This window comes from Piliocolobus tephrosceles, unplaced genomic scaffold, assembly GCF_002776525.5.
Source record: "Piliocolobus tephrosceles isolate RC106 unplaced genomic scaffold, ASM277652v3 unscaffolded_30126, whole genome shotgun sequence".
Taxonomy (NCBI): domain Eukaryota; kingdom Metazoa; phylum Chordata; class Mammalia; order Primates; family Cercopithecidae; genus Piliocolobus; species Piliocolobus tephrosceles.
Window position 1 is genome coordinate 1 of NW_022313340.1, and position 16,349 is coordinate 16,349.

Sequence of the window (16,349 nt, forward strand, 5' to 3'; positions counted from 1 at the left end):
GTCAGCTTCCACTTGGAATCCCTATTCAGCCAGAGGGCAGTGACTTACTCAGTTGTGAATTACTCTATTCCCTTTTCGCAGGGTGGGGTAGGAAGTGGTGCAGTGATGTGGGGAAAAAAAATCCGTTTCTGTTATTATAATTATAATTATAATACAATTATTATGTAATAATTACATAATACAATTGTTATGTAATAATTACATAATATAATGGTTATGTAATAACTACATAATACAATTGTTATGTAATAATTATATAATACAATTGTTATGTAATAATTGTGCAATTAATTAACATTAAATTAATTAATAATTAATATTTTGGGACAGGGCCTGGCTCTATCGCCCAGGATGAAGTGCAGCGTGATCTCTTCTAACTGCAGCCTCGACCTCCTGGGCTCAAGCGATCCTCCTACCTCAGCTTCCTGAGTAGCTGGGACCACAGACATGAGCCACCAAGTCGGGCAAGTTTTCAATTTTTTTTTTTCTGTAGAAATGGATTTCACTATGTTTCCCAAGCTGGTCTCAAAATCCTGAGCTCAAAGGATCTTCCTGCCTTCGCCTCCCAAAGTACTGGGATTACAGACCTGAGCCACCGCACCTGACCTACATAGAACTTTTTACAAGGGACATCAAAACATGGTGGCTCCTGCCAGTAACCCCAGCACTTTGAGAGACAGAGGTGAGTGGGTCACCTAAGGTCAGGAGTTCAAGACCAGCTTGGCCAACATGGTGAAACCCAGTCTCTACTAAAAATACAAAAAGGCTTGCTGGTGTGCACCTGTCGTCACAGTTACTGGGGAGGCTAAGGCACAAGAATCACTTAAACCTGGGAGGTAGAGGCTGCAACGAGCCGAAATTGTGCTAGTGCACTGCAGCCTGGGTGGCAGAGCAAGTCTTCATCTCACAAAAGCAAACAGGCAAATAGAAAATAAAATAAAAAACAAAAGGGACATCAAAAGTCCATTTGTTCTCATGTGTAGTAGATTTACTTTATTTTCTTTGTTTCCTCTTCATTTCTTTCTTTACTCTTTTTTTTTTTTTGGCAGAATCTTGCGCAGTCACCCAGGCTGGAGTGTAGTGGCATGATCTCAGTTCACTGCAAACTCCGCCTTCTGGCTTCAAGCGATTCTTTTGCCTCAACCTCCCGAGTGTGGGACTACAGGCCCGTACCACCACAACCAGCTAATTTTTGTACTTTTAGCAGAGATGGGGTTTCACCATGTTGGCCAGGCTGGCCTCGAGCTCCTGACCTCAGGTGATCCACTCATCTTGGCCCCCGCAAAGTGCTGGGATTACAGTCGTGAGCAACCACTTAAGCAACACCCGGCTAAGATAAATCTTAGTTTTCGAAATTTCTCTTTTAATACATAATCATGGGAGAGGAGGCTGCAATGCCAAATGGAGGAGGCAGGAACCGGAGCACATGCGTAGCTGGGTGGGCACCATGGCTGGGGTCTCCACCATTGAGGCAGTGAAGCACAAGATCCAGGTTCTGCAGCAGCAGGTGGATGATGCAGAGGAGCGAGCTGAGCACCTCCAGAGAGAAGGTAAGGGAGAAAGGTGGGCCCAGGAACAGGCTGAGGCTGAGTTGGCCTCCTTGAATGGTAGGATCCAGCTGGTTGAAGAGAAGCTGGACTGTGCTGAGGATCGCCTGGCCACTGCCCTGCAAAAGCTGGAAGAGGTGGAAAAAGCTGCTGATGAGAATGAAAGAGGTATAAAGGTTATTGAAAACCAGGCCTTAAAAATTGAAGAAAAGACGGAACTCCAGGAAATCCAACTCAAAGAAGCTAAGCACATTGCAGAAGAGGCAGATAGGAAGCATGAAGAGGTGACTCGTAAGTTGGTGATCATTGAAGGAGACATGGAAGGCACAGAAGAACGAGCTGAGCTGGCTGAGTCCCGTTGCCGAGAGATGGATGAGCAGATCAGACTGATGGACCAGAACCTGAAATGTCTTGAGTGCAGCTGAAGAAAAGTACTCTCAAAAAGAAGATAAATGTGAGGAAGAGGTGATGATTCTTACTGATAATCTCAAGGAGGCAGAGACCTGTGCTGAGTTTGCTGAGAGATCAGTAGTCAAGCTCAAAAAGACAATTGATGACTTGGAAGATAAACTGAAATGCACCAAAGAGGAACACCTCTGTACGCAAAGGATGCGGGACCAGACTCTGCTTGACCTGAATGAGATGTAGAATGCCCCAGTCCCACCCCGCTGCTGCTCCTCCCTCTGACCCTGACTCCACCTGAGGCCAGCCTGCCCGAAGCTGACCTTTACCTGAGGGCTGATCTTTATCTGGAAGGCTGCTTTCTCTTTGCACCGCCCCCTCCTCCCCTGCGTCTTTTTCGCCAAACTTTCTCTGCCTCTTCCCGGAGATTCCAGCTGGGCTGGAGGCTGAGAACCTTTGGAAACAACATTTAAGGGAATGTGAGCATAATGCATAATGTCTGTAAAAAGCATGTTGTGATTAAAAAAAATAAATAATCACTTCTGGAAGACTCCTTTGTCACATCCTATAATCAGCTCACATCATTTTTTTTCTGTACATTTTCCAGTTATTTTCCTGTTGACCCCAGAATTTGTTAGGTTTTTTAAGAAAACAATTTCAAAATAGTTTCTGTTTGAAACTAGTTGCGTCCAGTTGATATCAAGGTCTGTATGCTTTCCAGTCTTTATTATTTATTGGAAATCTTTGGTACCTAATACAAAAGGTTGATTGTGTCAGTGTGTACCTGGTAATGATGTCAGTGACCTTTTACCTTAACGTCAAAATGCAGTTTAACCAGTTAGTCTATTTTTCAGTTTTCTTTCCTTATGTCATCTGTGAACATCTTGAGCTGTGAGCTATTAAGTGCATGCTTCCCTCAAGGCCCTCTGGTCCCTTCTAGACTAATGTCGAAAGATGGGCTGGATTGGCATGGAACTGTTGGGGTGGCCAGACCCAACACCAGGCCACGGGGGCTACAAAGTCCAGCGGAGTCAGAGGAATGAGAAAAGACAAGTTAAGGATGCATAAGGTGGGTCCAGGGGGCCAATGCTAGTATGGAGGCTGCAAAAGACCCGAGCTCTGGAAGCCCACACTAGTTATTGGTGGTCAAACAAAGAAGTAGGTGGTGAGGCTGTGGGGGTTGAAAGGAAGTGGTGCATCCAGCACATGATCTACAGGTGTGTGGTTTAGCATTTATATGGACCATGTTCTGCTACTTGAGATCATGGGGAACATGTTCTTCTAGTTTAAGATACAATCGTTTTATGAGCCTGGGAGTGGTAGAAGCAAGGAACCAGCAAGTCTGGGCACATTCCAGAGGCCACAAGGGGTTTTATGCCCTGAGCCCTGGATTCCATCCAAGCCATGAGGCATTTTATGCCCTGGGCTTAGATTGTGGTGCAACAGGGCAGCCTTCCACCCTTTGGCACAGAGCTTGGTGTTCCAAAGGCCACAAGGGGTTTTAACCCTGGACCCCAGCATGTTCCAAGACTCTTTTTATATTATATCAGACTAGCAAGCCCTGCCTCAGGTTTTCCCCAACATGGAATGCTATTCTAAAAGCACCCATGTATTCTTTTTTTTTTTTTTGAGATGGTGTTTCATTCTTGTTGTTCAGGCTAGAGTGCAATGATGCAATCTAGGCTCACTACAACCTCTGCCGCCTGGGTTCAAGTGATTCTCCTGCCTCAGCCTCCCGAGTACTTGGGATTACAGGCACCCACCACCACACCTGGCTAAATTTTTGGATTTTTTAGTAGAGACGGGATTTCACCATGTTGGCCAGGCTTGTCTCAAACTCCTGACCTTGGGTGATCCACCTGCCTCTACCTCCCACAGTGCTGAGATTATAGGCGTGATCCATTGCACCTGGCCACCCATGTATTCTTGATTGAAAAAATTTGCTTACGTCTTAGTTCTACAGCTGACCTTCTTTTCACAGTTTTCAAGGTCGATAGCTATGTGTTCACACTTCTGCATTTTATAACTGTAAGTGTGATTTTCTTGTAAGAAAGAATTAAATGTCGGGAGTCAATGGCATCAGAACCTTGCAAAAGAAGTTTCTTTAGCCCAGGCATGTGAAAGATGCTTCTCTAACTTTCAAGGATAGGGGTGTTAAAGACCAACCCTTCCCATTAGCCCTTCCAGGCCCCATGTAAGAATTCAGGCACACCTCACTCATCTCAGACCTTCTCAGGGTAACTTGGTGGAAATTTCTCTTTCTCTGAGCCCCAGGGAGCCTCCCTGCAACTTGGAGATGAGGGGCTAGACCAGAAAAGCTCAACCCGAGTGACCCTGGCCCCTGAAATGATTGGCAAAATACAGTGTGTGTCTGGGTGAGGCTTTTCTTCTGGGAGAGGGGAGTGTCCAATTATAATTAGAATTTTTAATGGGATGCAGTACCCTAAAAATGACAAATAAATAAAACGCAAAAGAATGGAAGAAACAGAGGTATAGACTCAAAACACAGAGACCATCTTCGGGGCCTTTCTCTGTGTTAGGATATCACAGCGAAATCTAAAGCAGTCATGTCAGTCCCTGGCAGGGAACCCTCCACCGGCTTCCTGGGTTCCCCAGGACAAAAGCCCAGCTCCTCACTGTGGCTCCACAGCCCTGTGTCCAGGGCCCCTGCCAGTGTCCAGCCTGCTGCTGGGAGCTTGCCCTCATCTCCTGACTCCCTCTGCCCCGGTCACATTTGCTTTTCTCTTTTCCCAAACTCCGAAACCCTTCCTGTCTCAGGTCATTGTCCTTGCTCTTACCCTGTGTCCCTAAATGATCACAGCACTGTCCCTTTCCTCCTTGTTCAGGTTTAGGCTCAGAGCTGTCTCCCATGCCCTCCCACCCCCATCTGGAGTTCCCTTTGCCCATCAGTCTCTATCACGTTACTCAGGTTTTATTATCTCTGCATCAGTCACATCAGAAACGCTTTTTTTGTTTTTTTGTTTTTTTGAGACAGAATCTCACTCTATTGCCCAGGCTGTGAGTGCAGTCTGATGATCTTGGCTCACTGTGACCTCCGTTTCCTGGGTTCAAGTGATTCTTGTGCCTCAGCAACCCATATAGCTGAGATTGCAGGTATGTGCCACCACACCCAGCTAATTATTGTATTTTTATTTTTATTTTATTTTATTTTATTTTTGAGTCTCACACTGTCACCCAGGCTGAAGTGCAGTGGCATGATCTTGGCTCACCGCAACCACCACCTCCTGGGTTGAAGTGATTCTCCTGCCTCAGCGTCCTGAGTAGCTGGGATTATAGACACCCACCAAGCCCAGTTACTTTTTGTATTTTTAGTACAGATGGGGTTTCACCACGTTAGCCAGGCTGATCTCTGACTTCTGATCTCAAGTAATCCACCTTCCTTGGCCTTCCAGTATGCTAGTATTACAGGCATAAGCCACTGTGCCTGGCTCAATTTTTGTATTTTTAGTAGAGACAGGGTTTCACCGTGTTGGCCAGAGTGGTCTCAAACTCCTGAGCTCAAGCGATCCTCACACCTCAGCCTCCTAAATAGCTGGGACCACAGACACAGACGAGCACAACCATGCCTGGCTAAATTTTAGTATTTTTGGTAGAGATGGGGTTTCGCCACGTTGCCCAGGCTGGTCTCAAACTCCTGAGCTCAAGACATCTATGCTCTTCGGCCTCCCAGAGTGCTGGGATGATAGGTATGAACCACCACACCCAGCACCTGCATGGGGTTTGGTCAGGTCTGGTCTGTGCCCTGAAGGGGAGCTCATTCCAACCCAGCTCCCCACTGCTGCAGCCTGTGTGGGCTTCTCCAGAAGGGGAGCAGGAGTTTTCCTGTAAGAGTTTATTGTCCCTGGTGCACTGGGCAGCAGAGGGGACCATATTTCCCAGGGTGAGGTCTCCTTTGTATGTGTGGTTGTGTTACAGGGAGGGGTGTGTTGATTCTGAGCAATCAACAACATATTTTTGACATTCAGGACTGACTTCTAAAGACTCTTGGTCCATGAGGAAGAAACTTGGAAGAAGAAGAGGAAAGCAAAGGAGTCAGGGATGGCTCCTCCTCAGGTGAGATGATATTCTCGGTGGATTGTTCTGTCTCCTTCCTTTCAGAAACGCTGGGCCTTGGAGTTGGGAATCTTCTCTGAGTCTGAAGCGTCCTGCCTGACAGGTTTGCTCACACTCACCCGTGCCTTCCCTCAGTCCCTCTCATCTCGCTTAGATTCCATCTCTCGTGACCCAGTGACATGAACTTGGGAAGAGGCGGCACTGGGCATGGGCCTGGGAAGGGCTCACACCAGACATGGATGGAGATGGGGTGAGGGTCCCGTGGTGTCAGTGCTGTTGGGCAGCAGGGATTGTTCAGGAGCCACATCTGGATGCTCTGTCAGCTCTCTGTGGACCAGGATTAGAGCAGCTGCCAATGGAAGTCATGTATTCATGTGCACACAGTACCTGGTACGTTCTAGAAAAGGCGACCATTGTGGGGAAATCTTTTCTCCCTGATTTTATACTACATTTTTAGGTAATTGAGTGAGTTACTGTGTTTCTGACTTCAAAAATCATACTAATTAGAATGGAAAGTTCATACACAGAAATAAATGATACAATGTTTTTTTCTCCATCATTAAGAACAGGAAATCTACCTAAATAATAACAGGAGATTCATTAGACCATTCTTAGTGCATTAAGCTCATGGAGTCTGTAGTGTTACTGTGGAGAGGTTTATGAAACAGATGTTTTCATTAAACATGGTTATAACTTGTATTATTATTATTATATTGTGATAATATTATTATATTTTAAATATATGTAGTCTTGCTCTGTCACCCAGGCTGAAGTGCAGTGGCATGATCTTGGCTCACGGCAACCTCCACCTTCTGGGTTCAAGAGATTCTCCTGCCTCAGCCTCCCAATTAGCTGGGATTATAGGCACGTGTCACCATGCCCAGCTAATTTTGTTGTATTTTTATTAGTGACAGGTGTCACCATGTTGGCCAGGCTGGTCTCAAACTCCTGACCTCAGGTGATCTGCCCGCCTCAGCCTCCCAGAGTGCTAAGATTACAGGAATGAGCCATTGTGCCCAGCCCCACCAATTATTATTAAATACATATTTTTATATTTAAATATCACGTGATGAATATATTTGTTTTGTGGTAAAACTCCAAGCAAAGCTGCAGCTTAGACCCTTGGCCATAAAGCATCTCCGTTCCCAGTCACGTCCTCCACCCTCCTTCCAACCTCACTGGGGAGCCGCTACTGTCAGTTCTGTGTCAGGTGTCAGAGCAAGTCTCGTACACATGTATTTCTGCATTGTTATGAGACTTAGAAAAAAATTCTGCAGTAAATTAAAAAAAAAAAAAACTTTTTTACAAAAATTAGCCGGGCGTGGTGGCACATGCCTGTAATCCTAGCTACTCAGGAAGCTGAGGCAGGAGAATCGCTTGAACCTGGGAAGCAGAGGTTGCAGTGAGCTGAGATTGTGGCACTGTGCTCCAGCCTAGGCACAGAGCAAGATTCCGTCTCAAAAAAAGAGAAAAAAAGTTTTTATATTTCTGTTTTCACTTTAGTTTGGGGCTACATGTGAAGGTTTGTTACACAGGTAAACTAGTGTCATCGGGGTCTGTTGTACAGATTATTTCATCACTCTGATATTAAGCCCCATACCCAATAGTTATTTTTAATTAATTTTTTTTTTTTTTGAGACTGAGTTTTGCTCTTATTGCCCAGGCTGGAGTTATTAATGGCATGATCTCAGCTCACTGTAACCTCCGCCTCCTGGCTTCAAGCGATTCTCCTGCCTCAGCCTCCTGAGTAGCTGAAATTACAGGAGCCTGCTACCACGCCTTGCTAGTTTTTGTATTTCCAGTAGAGACAGGGCTTCACCATGTTGGCCAGGCTGATCTTGAACTCCTTACCTCAAGTGATCCACCCGCCTGGGCCTCCCAAAGTGCTGGGATTACAGGCGTGAGCCTCTGCATCCAACCCCAGTAATTATTTTTTCTGCTTCCCACCCTCCACGCTCAAGTAGACCCCAGTGTCTGTTGTTTTTTTCTTTGTGTTTTAGTAAATATTTTACTTTGATATTTGATCCTGCTGGTTGCGAATTCACATGTTGTCGTGTTAGTAAACATGGCTACCTTGCTCTTTGCCATCTGCATTGGAAACTGGCTGAATGACAACATGTGGGTCCTTTGAGATTTTTCCCTGTATAAAGAGTGCCGTAGTGGCTGCCTCTGTGCACACCTGCATTCCTACAGATATCTGAAGATTCCTCCAGGTTGGGCAGTTGAAAGGGTGATTGCTTCCCCTAGGATGGGGCATTTCCTGTTTTCTTAGATCCAACAAGATCCCCCCTATCCCCAACTGCCAAAGTGTCCTTTTCCAGCAAGATGAGATTCCTCTTCAGTTAAACAAAACTTGCTACTTTTTATATTTTTAAACACTTTATATATATACACAAATACCCACACACATTACACACACACATATACATACACACACACAAATGTATATATTTTGAACAACTTTTACAGTTTGAAAATCTGGGGAAAAGGACAACCCTTTGTATTAACATCTAGTTTTGTGTGTGTGTAGGTTTCATTATTTTGTTGATGTATATATATATATATATAAAATGGATTTTCATACTCTGAGTAATCTAGTTTTCATGTATTTTATTTTATTTTGAGACTGGGTCTCACTGTGTTGCCCAGGCTGGAGCACAGTGGCACGATCTTAGCTCACTGCAACTTCCACCCTCAGGCTCAAGCCATCCTCCTGCCTCAGGCTCCCAAGTAGCTGGAACCACAGGTGGCTGCCACCGTGCTTGGCTAATTTTTTTTTGTTTTGAGATGGAGTTTTGTTGCCCAGGCTGGAGTGCAGTGGCACGATTTCGGATCACTGCAACCTCTGCCTCCCAGGATCAAGCAGTTCTGCTGCGTCAGCCTCCCGGGTAGCTGGGATAACAGGCATGTGCCACTGTGCCCAGACGGATTTTAGTTTCTGATCTTTCACTATGGACATTGTCATCTCTGAAGACATCACTCATGCTCTGTCTCGTCTAGATACTGAATGTCACTTGGTGTGTCAATAAAAGTTTCTGGGCCGGGCACGGTGGATCACGCTTGTAATTCCAGCACTTTGAGAGTCTGCAGCAGGCGGATCACAAGGTCGGGAGTTTGAGGCCAATATTGTGAAACCCCGTTTCTACTAAAAATAGAAAACTGGTCATGGTGGTGCACACCTGTAATTTCAGCTACGCAGGAGGCTAAGGCAAGAGAATCGCTTGATCCTGGGAGGTGGAGGTTGCAGTGCACCGAGAACATGCTATTGCACTCCAGCCTGGGCAACTCAGTGAGACTCCACCTCAAAAAAAAAAAAAAAAAAAAGGTACAATAAAACACAACTGGGAAGACAAAACGTGGTGGAAAGTCCCTCACTCAGATTTGTCAGAACATTCACTGCAATTAATCCCTGCTTTCCCCTCTCTCCTTTTCTCATTTTCTGTAAAGATAAGAACTCCTTTCATAACCATTTGCTTAAAATGTGTTTTCATTTCAGGGTCTATTGACATTCAGGGACGTGGCCATAGAATTCTCTCAGGAGGAGTGGAAATGCCTGGACTCTGCTCAGAGGACTCTATACAGAGACGTGATGGTGGAGAATTACAGGAACCTGGTCTCCCTGGGTGAGGATAACTTCCCTCCAGAAGTGGGGATATGCCCTTGCGTATCTTTGTATTTTCTCATTTTTTTAGATACAGTGTCTTGCTCTGTCCCCCAGGGTGGAGTGCAATGGTGGGATCAGGGCTCACTGCAATCTTGAATTCCTGGGCTCAGGTGATCGCTCTACCTCAGCCTCCCCCCGCCCCCGGTAGCTGGTACAGGTGCATGCCACCATGCCGGCTACTTTTTTAGTTTAGTTTTTTTTTTTTTTTTATTTACAGACAGGTGCTTGCTGTGTTGTTGAAGTTGGTCTTGATCTCCTGGGCTCAAGAGATCTTCCTCGGCCTCCCTAGTAGCTGGGATTACAGGCGCCAACCCCCATAACTAATTATTGGCTTTTATTTTCAAAATTTTTGCATACGTGTGTCCTTAAGGCCAATATGAGTCTTCTGCAGAGAACACGTAGTTGGTTCCTGTTGATTGAGCCAGTCTTTGCCTTCTGAGTGCAGAGTTAAATATTTGCATTTGAAGTATTACTGATGGAGAAGACCTTACCATTGCCTTTCTGTTAGTTATTATCTGTATTTCTTGTAGGTTTTTTTTGTTCTTCATTTCTCAATTTATTACTTTTTGTGTTTAATTGCTTTTTTATGGAGACATGTTTGGCTCCCTTCTTACTTACTTTTTTGTTTGTTTGTTTATGATGGAGTCTCACTCTGTCACCCAGGCTACAGGGCAGTGGCGCCATCTTGAGTCACTGCAACTGGCTCCACCTCTCCAGCTCAACCCATCCTTGTGCACCAGTGGCTCATGCCTGTAATCCCAGCACTTTGGGAGGCCGAGGCGGGCAAATCACCTGAGGTCAGGAGTTCAAAACCAGCCTGGCTAACATGGAGAAACTCCGTCTCTACTAAAAATACAAAAATTAGCCGGACACGGTGGTAGGTGCCTGTAATCCTGCTACTCAAGAGGCTGATACAGGAGAGTCGCTTGAACCTGGGAGGCGGAGGTTGCAGTGAGCTGAGATTGTGCCACTGCACTCCAACCTGGGTGACAGAAGGAGACTGACTGTGTCTCAAAAAAAAAAAAAAAAAAATTCCATAACCTGCAAAAACTACTGTTTCTCCACTAGAACTCTTTGTTTATGTCAGAATTATTTCTGTGTACGTTGCTTTTTCATTAACATATATATATATTGTGTTTTCATGCTTTTTTCTTCTAAATAACAGGGAAAAAAGTTGAATGATGAAGAAAAGGTGTACTTATAACAGTGTCTGTATCTGTCCTTTTATTTGCCTATTGATTGATTGATTGATTGATAAGACGAAGTTTTGTTCTTGTCGCCCATGCTGCAGTGCAATGGCACAATCTCGGGTCGCTCCAACCTCCAACTCCTGGGTTCAAGTGATTCTCCTGCCTCAGTTTCCCGAGTAGCTGGGATTACAGGCGTGTGCCACCACGCCTGGCTAATTTTGTATTTATTTTTTTTTTTTTTTCTGAGACGGAGTCTCGCTCTGTCGCCCAGGCTGGAGTGCAGTGGCTGGATCTCGGCTCACTGCAGGCTCCGCCTCCCGGGTTCCTGCCATTCTCCTGCCTCAGCCTCCCAAATAGCTGGGACTACAGGTGCCTGCCACCTCGCCCGGCTAGTTTTTTGTATTTTTTAGTAGAGACGGGGTTTCACCATGTTAGCCAGGATGGTCTCGATCTCCTGACCTTGTGATCCGCCCATCTCGGCCTCCCAAAGTGCTGGGATTACAGGCTTGAGCCACCGCGCCCGGCCAATTTTGTGTTTTAATAAACACAGTTTCTCCTTTTTCATCTGACTGATCTCAGAAGCTCTCAGGTGGTCCGTCAACCTCAGCCTCCAAAACTACTGCGATTACAGGTGTCTTAATTTACCTTTACCTTTACTGCAGAACTTTATATATATTTGTGGGTTGGAGTGACTCTTTAGACTTCTTTCATTTCTTTCTTTCTTTTTCTTTCTTTTTTTTTTTTTTTTTGAGATGGAGTCTCAGTCTGTTGCCCAGTCTGGAGTGCAGTGGCGCAATCTTGGCTAACTGCAACCGCTGCTTCCCGGGTTCAAGTGATTCTCCTGCCTCAGTCCCCCAAGTAGATGGGACTACAGGCACGTGTCACCACACCCGGCTAATTTTTTTTTTTTTGTAGAGGCGGAGTCGGGGTTTCACGGTGTTAGCCAGGATGGTCTCGATCTCCTGACCTCGTGATCCTCCTGCCTCAGCCTCCCAAAGTGCTGGAATTACAGATGTAAATCACCGTGCCCGGCTGGCCTCAAAGTTTTTAAAACATGTTATTGCTATAGATGGCTTCAAGTATTGCAAGATTTATAGTACAGGCTCTAAACTTCCTTTGCTTAATAAGATTTGTCAACCTTCGGTGATGTTGATGATGAGATGCTTCCTTTCGTGTCCCAGTCATTTCACTGTCCTCTCAGAAATACCTTCGACTGACCAGCCAAGGTGGGTCATGCCTCTAATCCCAGCAGTTTGGGATGCCAAGGTGGGCAAATCGCTTGAAGTCAGGAGTTTGAGACCAGTCTGGCCAACATGGTGAAATCTCGAATCTACTAAATACAAAACATTGGCCAGGTATAGTGGTTCACACCTGTAATCCCAGCAGTTTGGGAGGCCAAGATGGGCAGATCACCTGCGTTCAGGAGTTTGAGACCAGCCTGGCCAACATGGTGAAACCCCATCTCTACTAAAAATAAAAAAAATTAGCTGGGCATGGTGGCGCACGGCTCTTATCCCAAGTACTGGAGAGGCTGAGGCAGGAGAATCACTTGAATCCGGCAGGTGGGGTTGCAGTGAGCCAAGATTGCCCCACTGCGCTCCAGTCCAGGCGACAAAGTAAGACTCTGGGCTAAGGTGGGAGAATCTCTACACTCCAGCCTGGGTGGTAGAGTGTGACTCGGTCTCAAAAACAAACAGAAAAAGAAATAAACTGGGAGGCTTCAGACACAGAAAATTATTTCTCATGAATTTGGAAAGTGGGAAATCCAAGAGCGAGGTGCCAGCCAAATTGGTTCCTGGTGAGAGCCTTCATCATGGTTTAGTCCAGCCATCTTCCTGCCGTGTCCTGACATGGTGGAAAGAGGAACAGGAAATGAGCCCTTTAATATCTCTTTTTATAAAAGCACTGGTCCTACTCATGAGTAGTCAACACCCATGACCAAATTGTCTCAGAGGCCCCATCTGCAGGAACATCCTATTGGAGAATAAGAACTCTGAACATGGCTTTTGGCCAATAAGAACATTCAGACCAGGGAGGCTGCATCATATTGTTTGTTTTTATTGTGCATCTTGTTATATACAATGTTTTCTCTGATCTCAGTTTATAAATTTTCCCAGTCCACATTCTATGTTTTATATTTTATGCTAGTGAACTAGGTAACTAAGGGCAATGAATGTATTTAGAATTGCTGTATTTCCTGGCTGTTTCATAATTGTAGCTGTGACATCATAATTGCACCCTCTGACACTGTTAGTCAATTCTTTTTTTTTCTTTTTTTTTTTTTGAGATGAAGTCTAACCCTTTCACTCAGGCTGGAGGGCAATGGTGCGATCTTGGCTCACTACAACCTTGGTCTGCTACGTTCAAACGGTGCTCCTGCCTCAGCCTCCCAAGTAGCTGAGATTACAGGTGCACACCACCATGTCCAGCCAATGTTTTTGTATTTTTAGTAGAGTTAGGGATTCACCATGTTGGCCAGGCTACTCTGGAAATCCTGACCTCATGATCTGCCTGCCTCGACCTCACAAAGTGCTGGGATTACAGGCATGAGCCACCGTGCTCTACCATTAGTTAATTCCTATTCCTTATAATGCTGTGTATTTTTTTGACCTCATACATCAGAAGGTAGTGATCTTAACATATATTTCAGTTCTTTTTTTTTTTGAGACAGAGTCTCGCTCTGTCATCCAGGCTGGAGTGCAGTGGCCGAATCTCAGCTCACTGCAAGCTCTGCCTCCCGGGTTTACACCATTCTCCTGCCTCAGCCTCCCGAGTAGCTGGGACTACAGGCGCCCGCCACCTTGCCCGGCTAGTTTTTTGTATTTTTTAGTAGAGACGGGGTTTCACCATGTTAGCCAGGATGGTCTTGATCTCCTGACCTCGTGATCCGCCTGTCTTGGCCTCCCAAAGTGCTGGGATTACAGGCTTGAGCCACCGCGCCCGGCCGTATTTCAGTTCTTATATTGTGTGCTGGTGGTAAATAGAAGTTGTGGCTTTTTTCGTAACAGGGAGTTGTTTAGAATTCTACAGGTTGTATAAATGTACTTGTTATTTGCTTGCTAGTTTTATGGGTTACAATATTTTACTAACTAATTTTTATGATTGTACGTAAGGCTTTTCGGTATGTGGTATGCAACATAACTGACACAGTCCACTAGTTAATGTCACTTTTTTTTTTTTTTTTGAGATGGAGTTTCACTCTTGTTGCCCAGGCTGGAGTGCAATGGCGTGATCTTGGCTCGCTGCAACCTCCACCTCCTGCGTTCAAGTGATTTTTCTGCCTTAGCCTTCCCAAGTAGCGGGGATTACAGGCATGAGTCACCACACCCAGCTAATTTTGTATTCTTAGTAGAGATGGGGTTTCTCCATGTTTGTCAGGCTGGTCTCAAAGTCCTGACCTCAGGTGATCCACTTGCCTCGGCCTCCCAAAGTGCTAGGATTATAGGTGTGAGCCACCGCGCCCGGCATTAATGTCACATTAACTAGGGCACTGTGGCTCACACCTGCAATCCCAGGACTTTGGGAAGCTGAGGTGGGTGGATCATTGAGGTCAAAAGTTCGAGGCCAGCCTGGCCAAAATGGTGAAACCCTATATCTACTAAAATTACAAAAATTAGCCAAGCATGCTGGCACATGCCTATAATCCCAGGTACTCAGGAGGCTGAGGCAAGAGAATGGCTTGAACCCAAAAGGTGGAGGTTGCAGTGAGCCGAGATCGAGCCATGGCACTCCAGCCCATCGTGACAAAGTGAAACTTCATCTCAAAAATATAAAAATACAATTTTTTTTTTAAAAAAAGTCACAATGTGCCTTTTCTGCATAGATATAGGTAATTTTATGACAGTTACTCAGGAAAATATTGTATTAACTTTTTTTTTCTTTTTCTGAGATAAAGTCTCACTTTTTCACCCAGGCTGAAGTACAGTGTTGCAATCTCAGCTCACTGCAACCTCTGCCTCTTGGGTTCAAGCAATTCTTGTGCCTCAGCCTCCTGAGTAGCTGGGACTACAGAAGTAGGCCACCACGCCCGGCTTAATTTTGTAATATTTTCTTATCTTCTCAGTGCTATCATAGTTTGACAATATAGAATTTCCATTGATTTTGATTATCCTTACATGAGTTTGTTGTGGATTGTTTACCAATAACGTATATCCCGTGGTCCTTTAGCATTTATTTGTATACAGTAAATATGAAGAATATATACTTTTTATTGATTGACATTGATATGTTTGTTGCAAACTGTTAGACACTTTAGGGTCACAGTGGAAAAATACTCCTTACTTCAGGCTTACACACGTTTGTGCCCTGTCAGTGTTTTGTCGTGATACTAGAAATAGGCTTCTGTAGAAATGATTTGAAGCGCATATAATAGCCCTTTATTTATTAAAGAATCTTACTCCTTTTGTGTTCCTCACCTTTGAAGATCATGTTTGGGAAGTTTAAAATAAGTATTGTTTTTTGTGTCATATTTACACATTTCAGTATGATTTGCCATCTGTACACCTACTGGTGTTTATATTTTGTAGATATCTCTTCCAAATGCATGACGGAGTTCTTGTCAACTGCACAAAGCAATAGAGACGTGATCCACACAGGAACATTGGAAAGACATGAAAGTCATCACATTGGAGACTTTTGCTTTCAGGAAATTGAGAAAGATATTCATAACTTTGAGTTTCAGTGGCAAGAAGATGAAAGAAATAGCCATGAAGCACCCATGACAGAAATCAAAAAGTTGACAGATAGTACAGACCGATATGATCAAAGGCATGCTGGAAACAAGCCTATTAAAGATCAGCTTGGATCAAGCTTTCATTCACATCTGCCTGAACTGCACATATTTCAGACCGAAGGGAAAATTGGTAGCCAAGTCGAGAAGTCTATCAACGATGCTTCCTCAGTTTCAACATCTCAAATAATTTCTTGTAGACCCAAAACCTATATTTCTAATAACTGTGGGAATAATTTCGTGAATTCTTCATTACTCACACAAAAACAGGAGGTACACATGAGAGAAAAGTCTTTCCAATGTAATGAGAGTGGCAAAGCCTTTAATTGTAGCTCACTCTTAAGGAAACATCAGATAATCCATTTAGGAGAGATACAATATAAATGTGATGTATGTGGCAGGCTCTTTAATCGGAAGCGAAACCTTACATGCCATCGTAGATGTCACACTGGTGAGAAACCTCACAGATGTAATGAGTGTGGCAAGTCCTTCAGCCAGACGTATTCCCTTACATGCCATCGTAGACTTCATACTGGAGAGAAACCTTACAAATGTGAAGAATGTGACAAAGCTTTCAGTTTCAAATCAAACCTTAAAAGACATAGGAGAATTCATGCTGGAGAGAAACCATACAAGTGTAATGAATGTGGCAAGAACTTTAGTCAGACATCATCCCTTACATGCCATCGTAGACTTCATACTGGAGAGAAACCTTACAAGTGTAATGAGTGTGGCAAGACCTT

At 44.6% G+C, this 16,349-nt stretch overlaps 1 protein-coding gene and 1 pseudogene across 5 annotated transcripts in view; both read left to right on the forward strand.

Moving 5' to 3' along the window:
• Positions 1 to 1,328: 1,328 nt before the first annotated feature.
• On the forward strand, positions 1,329 to 3,575 carry LOC111530403 (annotated as a pseudogene).
• Positions 3,576 to 3,753: 178 nt separating this feature from the next.
• The window catches only part of LOC111530400 (zinc finger protein 813), a 15,640-nt gene continuing 3,044 nt past the window's right edge, over positions 3,754 to 16,349 (forward strand). Inside the window, exons 1-4 of one of the 5 annotated variants that reach the window (XM_031935076.1) lie at positions 3,754 to 5,063; positions 5,936 to 6,023; positions 9,520 to 9,646; positions 15,404 to 16,349. The exon at positions 15,404 to 16,349 is cut by the window's right edge and continues 3,044 nt beyond it. In XM_031935076.1, coding sequence (XP_031790936.1) covers positions 6,009 to 6,023; positions 9,520 to 9,646; positions 15,404 to 16,349 — 1,088 coding nt within the window. In that variant the 5' untranslated portion in view covers positions 3,754 to 5,063; positions 5,936 to 6,008. Of the gene's footprint in view, positions 5,064 to 5,764; positions 6,024 to 9,519; positions 9,647 to 11,349; positions 11,509 to 15,403 lie in introns of those variants that run through there. The other 4 variants (XM_026451701.1, XM_026451703.1, XM_026451702.1 and 1 more) reach the window with 4 other exon arrangements.